The 13,564-nt window shown below is 39.9% G+C and overlaps 1 protein-coding gene across 2 annotated transcripts in view; it reads left to right on the plus strand.

Moving 5' to 3' along the window:
• The window catches only part of marchf8 (membrane-associated ring finger (C3HC4) 8), a 67,973-nt gene that overhangs the window by 44,233 nt on the left and 10,176 nt on the right, over nt 1-13,564 (plus strand). Inside the window, exons 3-5 of one of the 2 annotated variants that reach the window (XM_060872350.1) lie at nt 5,116-5,166; nt 10,801-10,880; nt 11,184-11,963. In XM_060872350.1, coding sequence (XP_060728333.1) covers nt 5,116-5,166; nt 10,801-10,880; nt 11,184-11,963 — 911 coding nt within the window. The remainder of the gene's footprint in view (nt 1-5,115; nt 5,167-10,800; nt 10,881-11,183; nt 11,964-13,564) is intronic. The other variant, XM_060872349.1, reaches the window with a different exon arrangement.

Consider the following 13,564-nt stretch of genomic DNA (forward strand, 5'->3'; position numbering starts at 1 on the left):
GCCACCATCGATGAGGGGAAAATCACTGCTGTTTCCCTTTAAGATGATGAAAGAACGGGGTTCTCGAGTGGCGCAACAGAAGACTGTTTGCTCGACGATGGCACAGCAATCCATGGCCGAAAGCCAAGGGAACAAAATTGGCTGTGCCCTCTGGGTGGGTGGGATGGATGGCATACTCTATTTCCCCTGTCTATCAAATGAAACTAGACAATTATGAGCTTTTCTGTTGTATAGAATCTTTTATTCGGTTTGAGAAAGGACATGACAAAAAAGAAAAAACAGAAATGGACAGAGTGAGAGACGGCTGAATAAAGGATGAGACAGCAAGACATGGGACGGCAGGCTGAGGTAGTACAGTCTCAACAATCGCTGCTAATTCAGTGCACTGTTAACAACTCCAGCTGTCCAGTCACTCAGACACCGAAGATCTTGGCTCACTTCCTTAAGAATCCCCACACAGAACCTTAAAGGAGGGACAACTTCACTTTCTAACTGTAATTGCAGTTTCAGTCCTATCTTTTATTATGTGTCCTTGAATTTAGCTGATGGCCCACACTAGGATGTTTGGTGAAATTATATATAATTGTATATCATATATAAGTGCTCAGATACTGCTGTCCTAAATATTGTCAATGCTATTTTAGCCTCTGGTTTAGTCTAGTTCTTTAATTCCATCAATTCGCCTCAGGTAAAAGATGCTACACACTTTAAGCGGTAACTCGGCTGATAGTGTCTCCAACTGTGGTCAGGATGCAGTAACCCAAAACAAAATGCCTCTCAGTCCTGATCAATGAGCACATTGGTGAAAAACAGCAATAACAGTGTTACACCCATGTTATTCTCATAAGGATTTAGCAGGTCCAAGATTTTCCGAGTTTTCTGCAGAACTGGATGTTGTTTCTGACAACCAAATATTTTGTATGTTAAGTAACATTTAACATTCATTTGTGGTTAAAGGAAACATCATCTTTCTTTATACAAATTCCATTTTCATACAGAGATAAACAGCAGACTGAAAACTGGATTGGTTCTCATCATCCAGAACATCAACTTTTGCTCATTTGTGAGGGTATGGAAGGGGGTGTTATAACATAAAGCTACTTAGATATGCTTCAATTGCTCTTTGTATGGTGTGCAGTGCTCGTGCCACTACCCTGGTCTAATTATCTCTTGCTCATTAGTCTCGAGGACCGCACGTGTTTTTGAGCCTCATGGTACTGCAGTGCACTCTTGGCAACCTAATCTTAGCTTTCGTCTTATTCATCGCTGTTGTTGTTGTCTGCCTGCCTGCCGTTGCTGTGGAACTCTCTGGCATTGATGTTTTGAATCAGACTGAATGGTGTATGAGCTGCTTAAGTTTTAAGATCACTAAGTATTTTTCTGATGTGACTGTTTATTCAGATTTATTTTTAAAATGCCTTGTAATGGCTTCATCATGTTGAATCCAAACCTAGATGACCAAAGACATTCAGTGATAGTTTAATATAAAGTTCCGAAATATCATCATCTAAACCGGCCAGAGGATCTGTTGCAGTAAGCCCTACTTTTGACCCACTATTAGCTACTCTAAAAGTCGCCATTGGATAGCATTGATCCTTCTCATCTCCAGGTTCCAGGAGCTGATTCTGAGCTCAAATTTGTGTTCATGTGTGTTTCATGTTTCCTCTCTCCTGCAGACCACATGCCTGTAGGTGGATTAACTATGCTAAATTGCCCCTAGGTGTAAATAAGTGTGAGTATGTGTGCATGTATTGTGTTAGCAGGACAGTATCCCAGAATCCTATGCGACCCTGGACAGGATAAAGCACTTTCAGAAGATAAAAGAATGAGTAAATGAAGGTCAGCTAATGCAAAATTCTCCATGGCTTCAGGATTCTATGGAAGTATTGAAACGAAAGAGCGAATCGTTGAGGTGTGGTGAACAGACACTCTTGCTTCCTCTTATCACTTGCAGCCAATTTCTGCATTCCAGCCGATAGCCAATCGCATGCACACACAGGCTTAGAAACATGTCAGAACAATCTAAATAAAGAGGAATTAGGGAGTAAAGTTCTCTTACATCTTACAAAAAAATAAACACCAAATACCATGCAAAAAGCTTGTGACTTCTCACACTTCTGCTCTGTTACGTTTGACAAAACTGTTTTGTTTTAAAAAGCAGCTTGTTATTAGGAATGTTTGCTAGCCTGCGTTATTAAATCATCCCCGATTTTTCTCTGTGCACTTTTAATTATCAGAGTTTGTTTTTCATGCTCGCTGCAAACGTTTCAGGATGCTGCATAAGCACAAAGTTTGCACAGTGTTAAAGATGTCAGTCTGTGTACGTTCTTGTATGTGTAGCAAAGAGGTTTAAATGGTGTGCGTAAGCATCAATACAATGTTAAGGACGAGACATAAAGACAGACGATATTAAAAATGCGCTGTCTTGTAAATGTCCCCTCATCTCTCTGAGTGTGTTTGTGTGTGCTTGTGTTTGTGTGTGTGTGTGTGTGTGCGCATGTTCTAACAGATTTACACATGAATGCAGTTATAGAAATGATGCTAGACCATGTCAAGAGAGTGTAAAAGAAATGATTGTGTGTGGCTAGAATGCTGCGATGTGAGTCTTGCTTTCTAGTTTGGTTTGAATTATCCTTCATTCTAAACAGAGACCAGCAGGGATTTAACACCCAGTCCTCCATCACTGCCATCTCCATGGTAACATGTATTGGTAGGGTCTGTGAGTAAGAAGATGGAGTAATTAATGTTAAAGTACATGTCCTTCTATTGCCGCTCTGCACCACAAAAAACACAGTTTCTCTCACTTCACTTACTGCATTCACATACTGTTCTTCTAACTAGTGCACTTCATTTAATGTTGAACAATGCAACATTCCTGTTCTGCTCAACTCAGCTCAGCCATTAACCTACAATGTATATATATACATATATATGAAATATATGAAAAACACGACATGTTCTCAGGTCCGTGTGTGTGTGTCATGATCGCTTTTAAACTCAAGTTAATCTTTTAAAAAGAAAATGCACACCACCTTATTAAGAGAACAAATCACAGTACCGAGTCTCTTTTCCACTTGTGTGTGTGTCTGTGTGTAACATTAATATTTGCTCGTACAAGTATTGCTCGTACAGTATGTGTTAATTGTCCTTCAGCCTTCATCAGAGATTAGTTTCCATTCATAGATTTGTTGAGGGCTGGATATTTTTGGTGGCTGAACTCTCTAAACACTAAGGACTATAAAAAAATCAGGAACACTTTGCCACTCCAGCTGCTGCTCGTGTCACTGTGTTGATAATCAGGATCAAGTCCTGTCTGTGACGGTCTCTTTCTTTTGATTTGGTAAATAATTCTTAAGCAACAGTCAGTATCTGTATATCTACTGTACAAAGTGCATGCATATGTCTACTGTACACGTATGCATCTGCCTTTTTTTTTTGGTCACTTTTGTTCATACGATAATGCCCATCATCACATTGGCTCACAGAATATAAAAATTGCAAGACTGCAATTATTGCATTATGTGTAATAATACACCTGGTACATCAAAATCAAGCGTCCCTAGTTATAATTGCACCATGCTGCAAATGAGCACTTACAGTTCAGTTGCATGGGATGTGGGCGTAAAGGCTGAGCACCGATAGACCTTACGAGTCTTTTTATTTATTTTTTGTGTGCACATTTTGTTTTGTTTTTTTTGTCATCTGAAATTTCCAGTCTCAAGCCAGTCTTTATGCACAACGTAAAAAAAAAAAATCCTGGATCTCTTAATCCTTAATCCTACACATATGATGTTTGCTGGCTACTGAATATAGATGTATTCAGTTTTCTTTCCCCAAACATGATGACAAGTTTATAGTTTAATATAAGCAATCTAACTGCCAGCTTAATTCTCCTTCTCCATCTCCTATCACCTCATTAACTAGGAAACATGCCACTTGTTACTTCACTGGCTTTCCTGTTCATTTGAAACCACCAGTTTTTCTTCCAGCCTGGAGGATTGTTTGTGGTCTACTCTCCTTCTACAGCCTCTCTCACTTTGCTCGAGTTTTTCACCAGTGTGGGCTCTGGCTTTCTCATTGGGGAGGGTCTACATTCACTTTGTTTCGATTTTTATTTTTAAAAGCACAATACAAATAAAATGAATCATCTGGTTACACCCTCCCAGAATCCCACAGCCCAACCTGCAAAGCAAAGTGTTGTACTTACTGTTAGCAGCAGCATTAGTTATACCCCATCCCATCTTGTTGCCAGTTTACATAACTAATTAACGGGAATTTGCATTATATTTTTTTTTTTTATGTGAGGAAAAAAAAATGAAGCCATCACATCCCACTCATGCATCTTCACAAGGTGGCCAAACACACATGATTGAGACTCTGAACAGATGCCTGCAATTGTCTAGTGTTAGTCTGATTGGCATGCAAGAGATGAACCTCGTCCTTCTCACCCAGAGTGAAGTCCAGTGATGGTGTGTTGGACTGTTGGGGAACAATTTTAGTCCAGAGTTTTAACAGAAAAGGTTATCATTCTATAAATTACTTCTGAATGCCACAGAGGAAAGACAGGGGAAACATGTGCAAAGCTCTGGAGGTTTTTGCAAGCTGCTGATGGATGATCTGACCCAATGACGGTTCCTTTCTTGGGATTCATTTTAAGCATCTAAAGTTATTTAAGCCCAGGCCTAACAAATTCAGCTGTTTTGCCAGCAAGTCTTCTTCCTTCTTTTCTACCGATAATTCCATCCTCCTTTTTCTCAACCTTCTTACCTCCATTTTCCGTCACAATTTTATACATGTAGAGAGGCTGCTGTTTTCTCTAAGGTAGAACTAAAGCATATGGTTTGGAAACTATGGATATTACATTTTTTTTTTATCTATCAGTAAAGAAATGTATTGTTGCTTTGAATGCATTTTTACTGTATACCTCTGTCCAAGCTGACAGCATGGAATTAAAGGTGCTTGCATCAAACTCTTCATAAAATACAAACCTGCATAGCGTTAAAAATAGTTGCTTTATTTAAAACACTGTAAACAAGGTTGTCATTTTCCATGCTGGCAAAATGCATGAACATTGCTTCTGTCATAACATGTCTCTCTCTTTCTTCTTCCCTACAGAATGAGAAACCACTGGGTCATTCTGCAAGCAGGTCCAGCAACATTTCAAAGGTATTGAAATCTGGTTCCCTCTTACCCTCCTCTCTGTTGTGTGTTTCTCTAGAGTATGTGTGTTTGTCCTTCTGCGTCTGTCTCTCTGCGTGTGTGCGCATCAGTGGATGTCTGTGTGTGCGTGTGTGTGGGCCCATAGGAGAGAGAAAGAGATGGAGACAGAGAAAATGAGGACAGGTGAACTAGAAATGATCTCTCATTTCTATTCTCTGAGCATTTTTTTCGAGACACTTAGACTGAACCAGGTTCGGGAGATTGATGGACTGAATATTTAGTATAGATGCTGTGAAACAAGGAAGGCCAAGCATAAACCCTAGGAAGAAACAAACCTCTCTTATTCTAATGCTTCTCATACTTATCACTTATAAATGGGGTGGAGGACGGGTAGTGACGGGGATTACTCCTTTTAACAACAGCCTCATCAATTTATTCGTAGATGTCTGTACGAGCGTTTACACAAGAATTTTGGTGTACATTATTCGGAAAATGTGTGTATCCTACTAGTGTGTGTAAATTTACGCAAAAGAATACTTACTAATGTAAATTTGGACTTGAGAGACTTCATATATTTCTATGGATTACTGCACTTTTATACAGTATATGGAGCATTAAGCAGACCTTTATCCAGAGTGAAGAGCTTATGGAAGAGCTTTAGGGTCTTTGTCAGAAAAATCTTATGCTAGTTAGAGACTAAGAATATCATTGAGAAGATTTTATTAAACCCACTTGTTTTATATTATTGGCATTAATTAAAAAAAAAAGCAAAGCCAACCCAAACCCCTAAATGAAGACAAGTAAAATTAATCACTCATTTATAAATGGAGGAGACACTGTTCAGTCTGAATGACAAAAGTGGCAATTATTTTGGCTCACTTCTGACTTTCTGCCTTTACCCTTGACAGTTCATGTCTGTGCGAATGAACCTTTAGGACGTTTTGTGGGTGTCAACAAAATACAATGAGTTGTGTGAGGAGTTCACTTTGCACATTAGAGGTGACTTTTCTGAAACGTTTATAACTTTTGTGGACAAGATTTACACACAACGTTATGAAAAGACTGATGAATGAGATCCTTTACTGGTTGTACCAATATCCTTCTTAAATGTGTTTATTATTACATGTATTTATTTTGTAAGATACAGATATAGTTTTGGTCATACTTTGGCAGTATAATGTTTTTCAGTAGCATTTCATTACATGAATTCAGTCACAGATGTTTTGGGTTTTTGAAACAGAGTCAAGTAGAATAAAGTAACAGAATGTCACGCTCATGCTATTATATTGAGGATTAATATATACACAAATCTGTCTTTATAACTGTTTCTATAATGCTGATTCTGTAATTATAATTCTTTTCCTAAGGGTAAACAAATAAATAAATATTGGTGGAAACAGCTGGGAAACACTTGCCACACATTCTTATTGTTGTGTACAAGCAGCGCCACAGACACCTAAGTCACTTATTTCGGTGTTTGACGAACTGCAGGGCAGCCATGTCAATGACTTGGCTAAATAATGTGCAGTAGAATGGGATTTTTCTGGGAGGCCTGGCAAATTCTTTCACTTTGGCACAGACTTCTTCCTCTTAGCTGTGCACAAATGCACTAAATCTGACCTTGGAGCCTCTTATCCCATAAACCAGCTCCATGTGCTAAGTGATGCCATCTTTGTGGTGAATTGGTGGTTTGGCTTTAGGGCTGCGTGGTCCGTCTTCCGAAACCCCACAGCTGTGATTTAACACTGACAAACACCCTCATAACCATTCAGCGAGTGATGAGAACATAAACCGGACTGACACCGCAACACCATGCTTTTCATTTTGTCATCAAAATGGTTAGGTTAAGCATCTTCATTTAGCCTCGGAATGAGGTTTTTTTTGATGGTTTATAGGCAGCCGGCGTTTGACCTCTGCAGGACCCCAACGTTCTAGAGCCATTTCATCAGCAGAAACATAAATAACAGAAAATATGTCCTGTTATGTATTTGTACGCTTTCTCTTGAACTGCATAACATCATGCACGCACACACATGCACACATACACAAACGCACGCATGCATGCACACACACGCGCACACACACGCGCACACCCAAATACATACATACAGACATACATGCAATGCTTAAAGGGATGTTTATTGCTAAAAGCTCCATTAAATGTTTCTCTCTCTCTCTCTCTCTCTCTCTCTCTCTCTGTCTCTCTTTCCCTCTTTCTGTGTTTATTTTCATTCTCTCTTTTCCTGTGTAGATTGCAACTGGTTTGCCAGCAGCCCAGCTATTGCCCCTTAGTCACCGGTTATGCTGTATTAAAACGGTTCAGTGTGTGTTCCTACTGTCAGTGTGCCTACAGTTTCAAAAGCCTTTTTCTCACTAAAGAGTGTTTCTATATCATAACACCTGTTAGACTTTCTATTTATGACTCACACACACACACACACACACACACACACACACACACACACACACACACACACACTCAATTTTACTGTCATACATCATTGAGGCATTGCTCTTTTGCTTGTTACATCTGTGTGTACCTATTTTTAACATTCCTATAAACATGTGACTCTCAGCAGATAAAGCAGTTGACAAGCATCATTATTTGCCTGAAGCTGCAGTATGACTTGGCACTTGTAAGGTGATGCCTCTAGAAAATGAGCAAATAATGATAACGATTAAGGTGCACTTTTTAAAGACACATTTTACTTTTAAAAAAGAAAAGAAAAGGTGACAATTAAATATAAATGTGAAATGATGTTAAAGGGCTGCTTTGGTGCGGTACTTTGCGGCTCACATTAAAAAGTACAGCTCACTTTTAAATTCTGGAGTAGATACTTTATCCTGATCGAGGTCTTGCTGCATCTGGTACCAGTCCTGGCCATACTGCATACAAGGTGGCAGAATTCACCCCAGATGGCACACCAATCCTTCGCAGATCAACATGCGCACACACATACACACACACACACATACCCACACACACCTAGGGGAGATTTAGCATAATCAAACCACCCATCTACATGTTTTTGGGAGGTGGGAGAAAATCCAAATGAACATAAAGAGACCATCTGACAGACAGACAATAACCTGAGCTCAGAAACAAGCCAAGGAGCCCAGAGTTGTAAGGTGGCAATACTACCCACCTCGTCACCCATGTCATGCTGTCACACACTGATAAACACAAGAGCAGAATTTGGTGGCCAAGGTTTGTAAATAACCACAAAGAGTAGCAGGTATTTTGATTTGATTTATTTGTCCTTATTTGTGTTAACTGTTTTGTGTATTATATTTGCAACTCTATGACTTAGGGTTTTTTGTGTATTTTTGTGAAGCTTTTATTTTGCAGGTGCCCATATGGGCTTTTTTCCATGTGTTCTCACCACACCACTAAGCTCATCATACTGAACCAACCGAGGCATCTTATTCTTTAACTGTCTAGAACACTATAAAATAGCAGAGCAACTCATTTTAGGTCAATAGAGTCAGTGCTATTATATTGCCCCTTAAGCCTAAGCTATCTTTTTATAATCATTAACCTTCCATAGAGAGCGAGAGATGATGATAATTTACAGAAAATCCTGAGAGGTGGATTGCTTGAAAGAGGGGAATATTGTAGTTAGATGAGCAGTTTAGGTTGTCTGCAGGGCATGTGAAATGATAAGTACCCAGTAGGAGGGACTGGGAATGACTACACAGAAAGATGGCCATTAATAAATGCAGCGTTAAGTGTGTTGTTGCTAAAGGCTTCTGCCCACTAGTGTAGTGAGATTAGATTTATCACGGCGTGCCTCCTCAGGGTGCAGCACCATGCTGATGGATTTATAGAGCATATAATTGTGTGTGTGTGTGTGTTTTGTTTTTTTAAAATATCTTTTTGGTAGCAAATATAGGAATATCTGATTGTTTTCACATTGGAGGGCATTTGATTAAGCTGATATTTCCTACACAGGGAAATCGGCTTGTTTTTCGAAACGAAAAGTTTAATAATTATTTCAGCGGTAGGTTCTCACGAGGAGAGTAGGACAAATGTGTTCAGTGGTCAGTGCAGCCTTTTTTTTTTACTAACTATAAATCAACCAGTGTAATAAATAAAGCCTGTTTAAATAGCAGGCAAAGACTACAGTAAATAACAGCTTACTTCCCCTTCTACCTTCTTCCTTTCTCCCTCTATACCTCCCTCCCTCCCGCACTCCCTCACTCAATTCCAATTTTCCCTTGATATCTGTACCGTTAAGGTCTTCGCTGTTGTTTGTACAGACATCTCTGACTGACATCTCTCTACTTGTGATGGCTTGTAATTTCACATTTTCAAAATTTGCTGTATTTGTAACCGATGCTCAGAATTGCCCATGTTCACTGTCTGAGTGTTGGGTGACATCTTTACTGTGTGTAATCGTACACTAGACAGGTGTTTCACCACAGAGCATTCCTGTGCTGGAAGGAGTATTTGCCTAATGAAGCGTTTAGCCTTTTATATTTTTATTTGTGACATGCCTGGAGTCTAGGAGTTAATGCAGGCACACTTCTTGTGACGTTGTTTGTGTGTATGGGTGCACGCATGTGGAGTTCTGTTCAGAACCTGGATCATGTTTAAATATACACAGTGTGTACTGATTACCTCCTGGGGGAACAGTGGAACTGCAGGAAGTCAGAATAATTTTAATGTAAATTTTGTGCTAAGTCACCACACACACTCTCTCTCTCACACACACACGCACACACACACACACACATACAGAGCTCTGCATCTTTGCAGGATCAATAATCTTTTCTTTCTTGTCCTTCTGTTGTCGTTCATCACCTGTATTTAATAAATCAGTTTACGCAAAATAATAAACATTAAAATACATTAAAAATTATTTTCCATGTCAATTTTCTTCTCGATATATTATATTAAGGTCTTTTATCATCGTATATTTTGTTTCACAAGTTGTAACTACCACAAAAACGAATGACACTTTAATTGTTAAATTTGATGTAGCATTTGCAAAAATGAATCAAAATGTTATCAATATTGTTTGGGATTTCGATAAAGACAATATGTTTACAGGGCTTTTATCTTTATTTCAGTAGCACTTCAATAATGTCTCTGGTCAATTTTGACCAAACAGTATCAAAAGGTCCAAGAAGTGAACATAACGCAAGGTTTAATTATACAATCTGAGGTTGTTCTTCACCTTTCTAACAATATCAGTGTATTGTGTTTTCTTTGCATTTTTGATTACATGCTCTGAATAATTGCATCACAAAATATTATTCAGTGAATTCTCTGTGTTCATGGCTCTCAGATGAAGGTCAGCACTTCACTCTATATTGATTACTGTCCAGCTTTGGGCAATAGAAGTTCTGTTTGTGTTCCACTGTGAATCAATAGCTAATTGGTCTTGGACATAGAGAAATTAAGCATGGCCTGTGGCATCTGTATCTATGATAAGAATGTGATTTCTATATTTTCTGGTGTAAGTTTGTGTCAAAATGCTTAGAAATGAATAGTGTTCAGAATTTTTGTTGTATGCTATAATGAAACTTTCATTTCCTCATTCAGTGACGGTTCAGGTGATGTGCTTTCATGAGAAGTGCTGACAATGTGTCTACTTCTCTCATTTAAAGCCTGAATCTTTGTTTTTTTTCTCGTAGGCAGGAAGCCCGACTTCTGTGAACGCCCCATGTGGCTTTTCTCGAACTTCTGTCACGCCTTCAAACCAGGACATCTGCAGGTACCACCTAACTTGCCCGTATTTTTAAAACGAGCTTCTTCATGTGCTGCCGTGTGTCCTCATATCGTCAAAGCAGGTAGTTCTCTGCATTAGAAATGAAAATTATAAGGCAAGTAACCTGCTGAGGTCAAAGTTTTCTGCTGCTTTTGTGAGTTTTTTTTTTTTTGTCATTTACTTTGTTCAGCTCACAGTTCTCATGCTGTGTATTGCATGTTGCATGTCTATGATTCATTATTCTTTTTGCTTTCTTTCGCCCCTTCTCTGGCCTTGTTTTTTTTTTTTTTTTTTTGTCTTGCTGTGCAGTTCTAATGCTTGTGCTCCAGCTCAGGAGCAGGTCTCTCAGAATCCCGCACAGACTGCTGTGGTTTTGCTCAATTCCACTGATAAATGCTGGCCACCACAGAGCATCACTATGACAACTCTCTGTCTTGAGTCATCCATCAAACCCAAAAATAAATCTGTCTTTGGAGCCGAGTGGCTGTCACTGTTAAAGCCCTCGGTCAACCTCAGGCCGCACGACAGAACGCTCAAGTTCTCCAAGTCCCTCAACGATGTGGCTCAGAAGATGGACGGTCTGTGCAGCCTGCACTTCGCTGAACGCACATGCTCAGATGGCGAGTTGCGCTCTGATACTAAAGGAGATGCAGAATGTGGGCACCAGGCCAAGTCTCTCGTGGTCAAGTTGAATCACCTGCCTCCTCTATACCCCTCTCAGCACACCTCCTACTCCACCACATATAGCTATGCGAGTGCTCACCCTTCTGACATGCAGAAAAGCTCCAATCTGCTACGCTTCTTCTTCCCATTCTCACGCTCCTCCACAGCGGGCAGCTTGCCTTTGGGCGAGCTGGCCTCCTGTGCCAAGCCATCCAGTGCCTTGCTGGTGAATGAGGTATGCAGTGAGGAGATGGGTGATGACGATGTGTTTGAGGAGGAATACTCGGGATGGAGGCTGAAGGCTGGGGAGCAGCACGCTCCTCTCTGCTCTCTGGAGGAAGATGGAGATCTGGATCGCTGCTTCTCACCACTGATGGAGAAAACAGGTCCACCCTCGCCGTACTCTCTGACTGGGGATTGCTGCAGGTTGGTGAGGTTTCTCCTCTCCGACTCAGCCCAATTACTCATGTGCCCTGTCTGTAGAAAAGTGCTCCATCTCTAGAACCCCATCATCCTTCCTGCCTTTCCAAAAGTCCCCAATATCCCTGTGGCTCCACATATTTAAACCCCATATGCTGCACTGCTGCTGTGCTGACTCTTACATTTCTATTCCTCTGCTCATTAGAGTCAGTTCGAAAAGCAATCCAGTAATCTGTAACATTTTATTTTCCTTACATAGTAAAGAAAGATTGATTATGCTGATTTGGCCACATTGCATGACACATAGCGCTTTCTGCTGTGGAGGTTCCCAGCTAGAGCACGTCCACAAAGGCCAGAAGATAGCAGACTACCTATTTCAATTTGTCAATTCATGCAACGTTGCCAGGTTTTATGAGAGAAAATGGATTTGAAGATCTGATTAGTGCACAGGTCACAGTTGCAAAACACACAGAGCTAAAAGCAAACCAAGATTAATGCAATTCTATCAGCTCCTCTTTGAGGCCATTTCTCAGCTATGTAATTAACTTGGAGTTATTCACCAACAGAAAACTTCAAATCAGATAAAGGGATTGATTTTCTTAATTATCCATTTTAGTTCACTTTATTATTTTAGTTTGTTTTTTTTAATTCCTTTTAAAGCCAGTTAAATCTGCTTTGTCTGTATATGTCAAAGTTTGCCCATCATTTCATTTCAGGTTTTTCCATTCAATCAATTCCATTCAGATACCTTAGTAAAAAGATGAAAGGAAAATGAATTTTTCAGTCTGTTCTGTTTTTATGGCTTTTTTCTCTATTTGGGGATGGCAACGTTTGATGTGAATGCAGTCTAGCTTAGCTTTTTCAAAAACATAAAAAACACATGCTGTTTGTGAGGCAGTCCAGTCTCTGCTTGAGTAGTTCAGCTTTTTACACATATATCGGTTCTTCCCAGTGACAGGGCTCCTGTCTCTGCCTTGTCTCCAAATAACTAGAAAAAATATGGAAAGAATATGGATCAGTTGTTCCTTTTCAAGAGATGTCCCTCCTACAGCGTCAGGGATGTTTAAAGAGCATCATCTTAACGTGAACCGCTTTGACAGTCACCTTGAATAGCTAGATTTCTCAGCAGCACAAGGTCACAGTTGCTAGCTTCTCCAGATGAGTTTTGTATCATAATGATCTACAGCAGTGTTTACTTCTGGCCTGTGTGTTGTGGCTCAGTGAATTCAAGCATGGTATTGCGATAACTTGCCACCTGTGCAATAAGTCCATTTGTGAAATTATCTCACTACTAAATAATCAACTGTTAGTGGTATTATAACAAAGAAGCAATTGGGAACAACAGCAACTCAGTCACGAAGTAGTAGACCACATAAAATCACAGTGTGCTGTAAGCGCATGCTGAGGCACACCGTTCACAGAAGTCGTCAACCGTCTGCAGAGTTAATAGCTACAGACCTCCAAACTTCACGTTGCCTTTAGATTAGCTAAAGAACAGTGCGTAGAGAGCTTCATGAAATGGGCTTCCATGGCCGAGCAGCTGCATCCAAGCCTTATATCACCAAGTGCGATGCAAACATTGGAAGCAGTGGTGCAAAGCAGACCAC

Source organism: Tachysurus vachellii, chromosome 6 (genome assembly GCF_030014155.1).
Source record: "Tachysurus vachellii isolate PV-2020 chromosome 6, HZAU_Pvac_v1, whole genome shotgun sequence".
Lineage (NCBI taxonomy): Eukaryota > Metazoa > Chordata > Actinopteri > Siluriformes > Bagridae > Tachysurus > Tachysurus vachellii.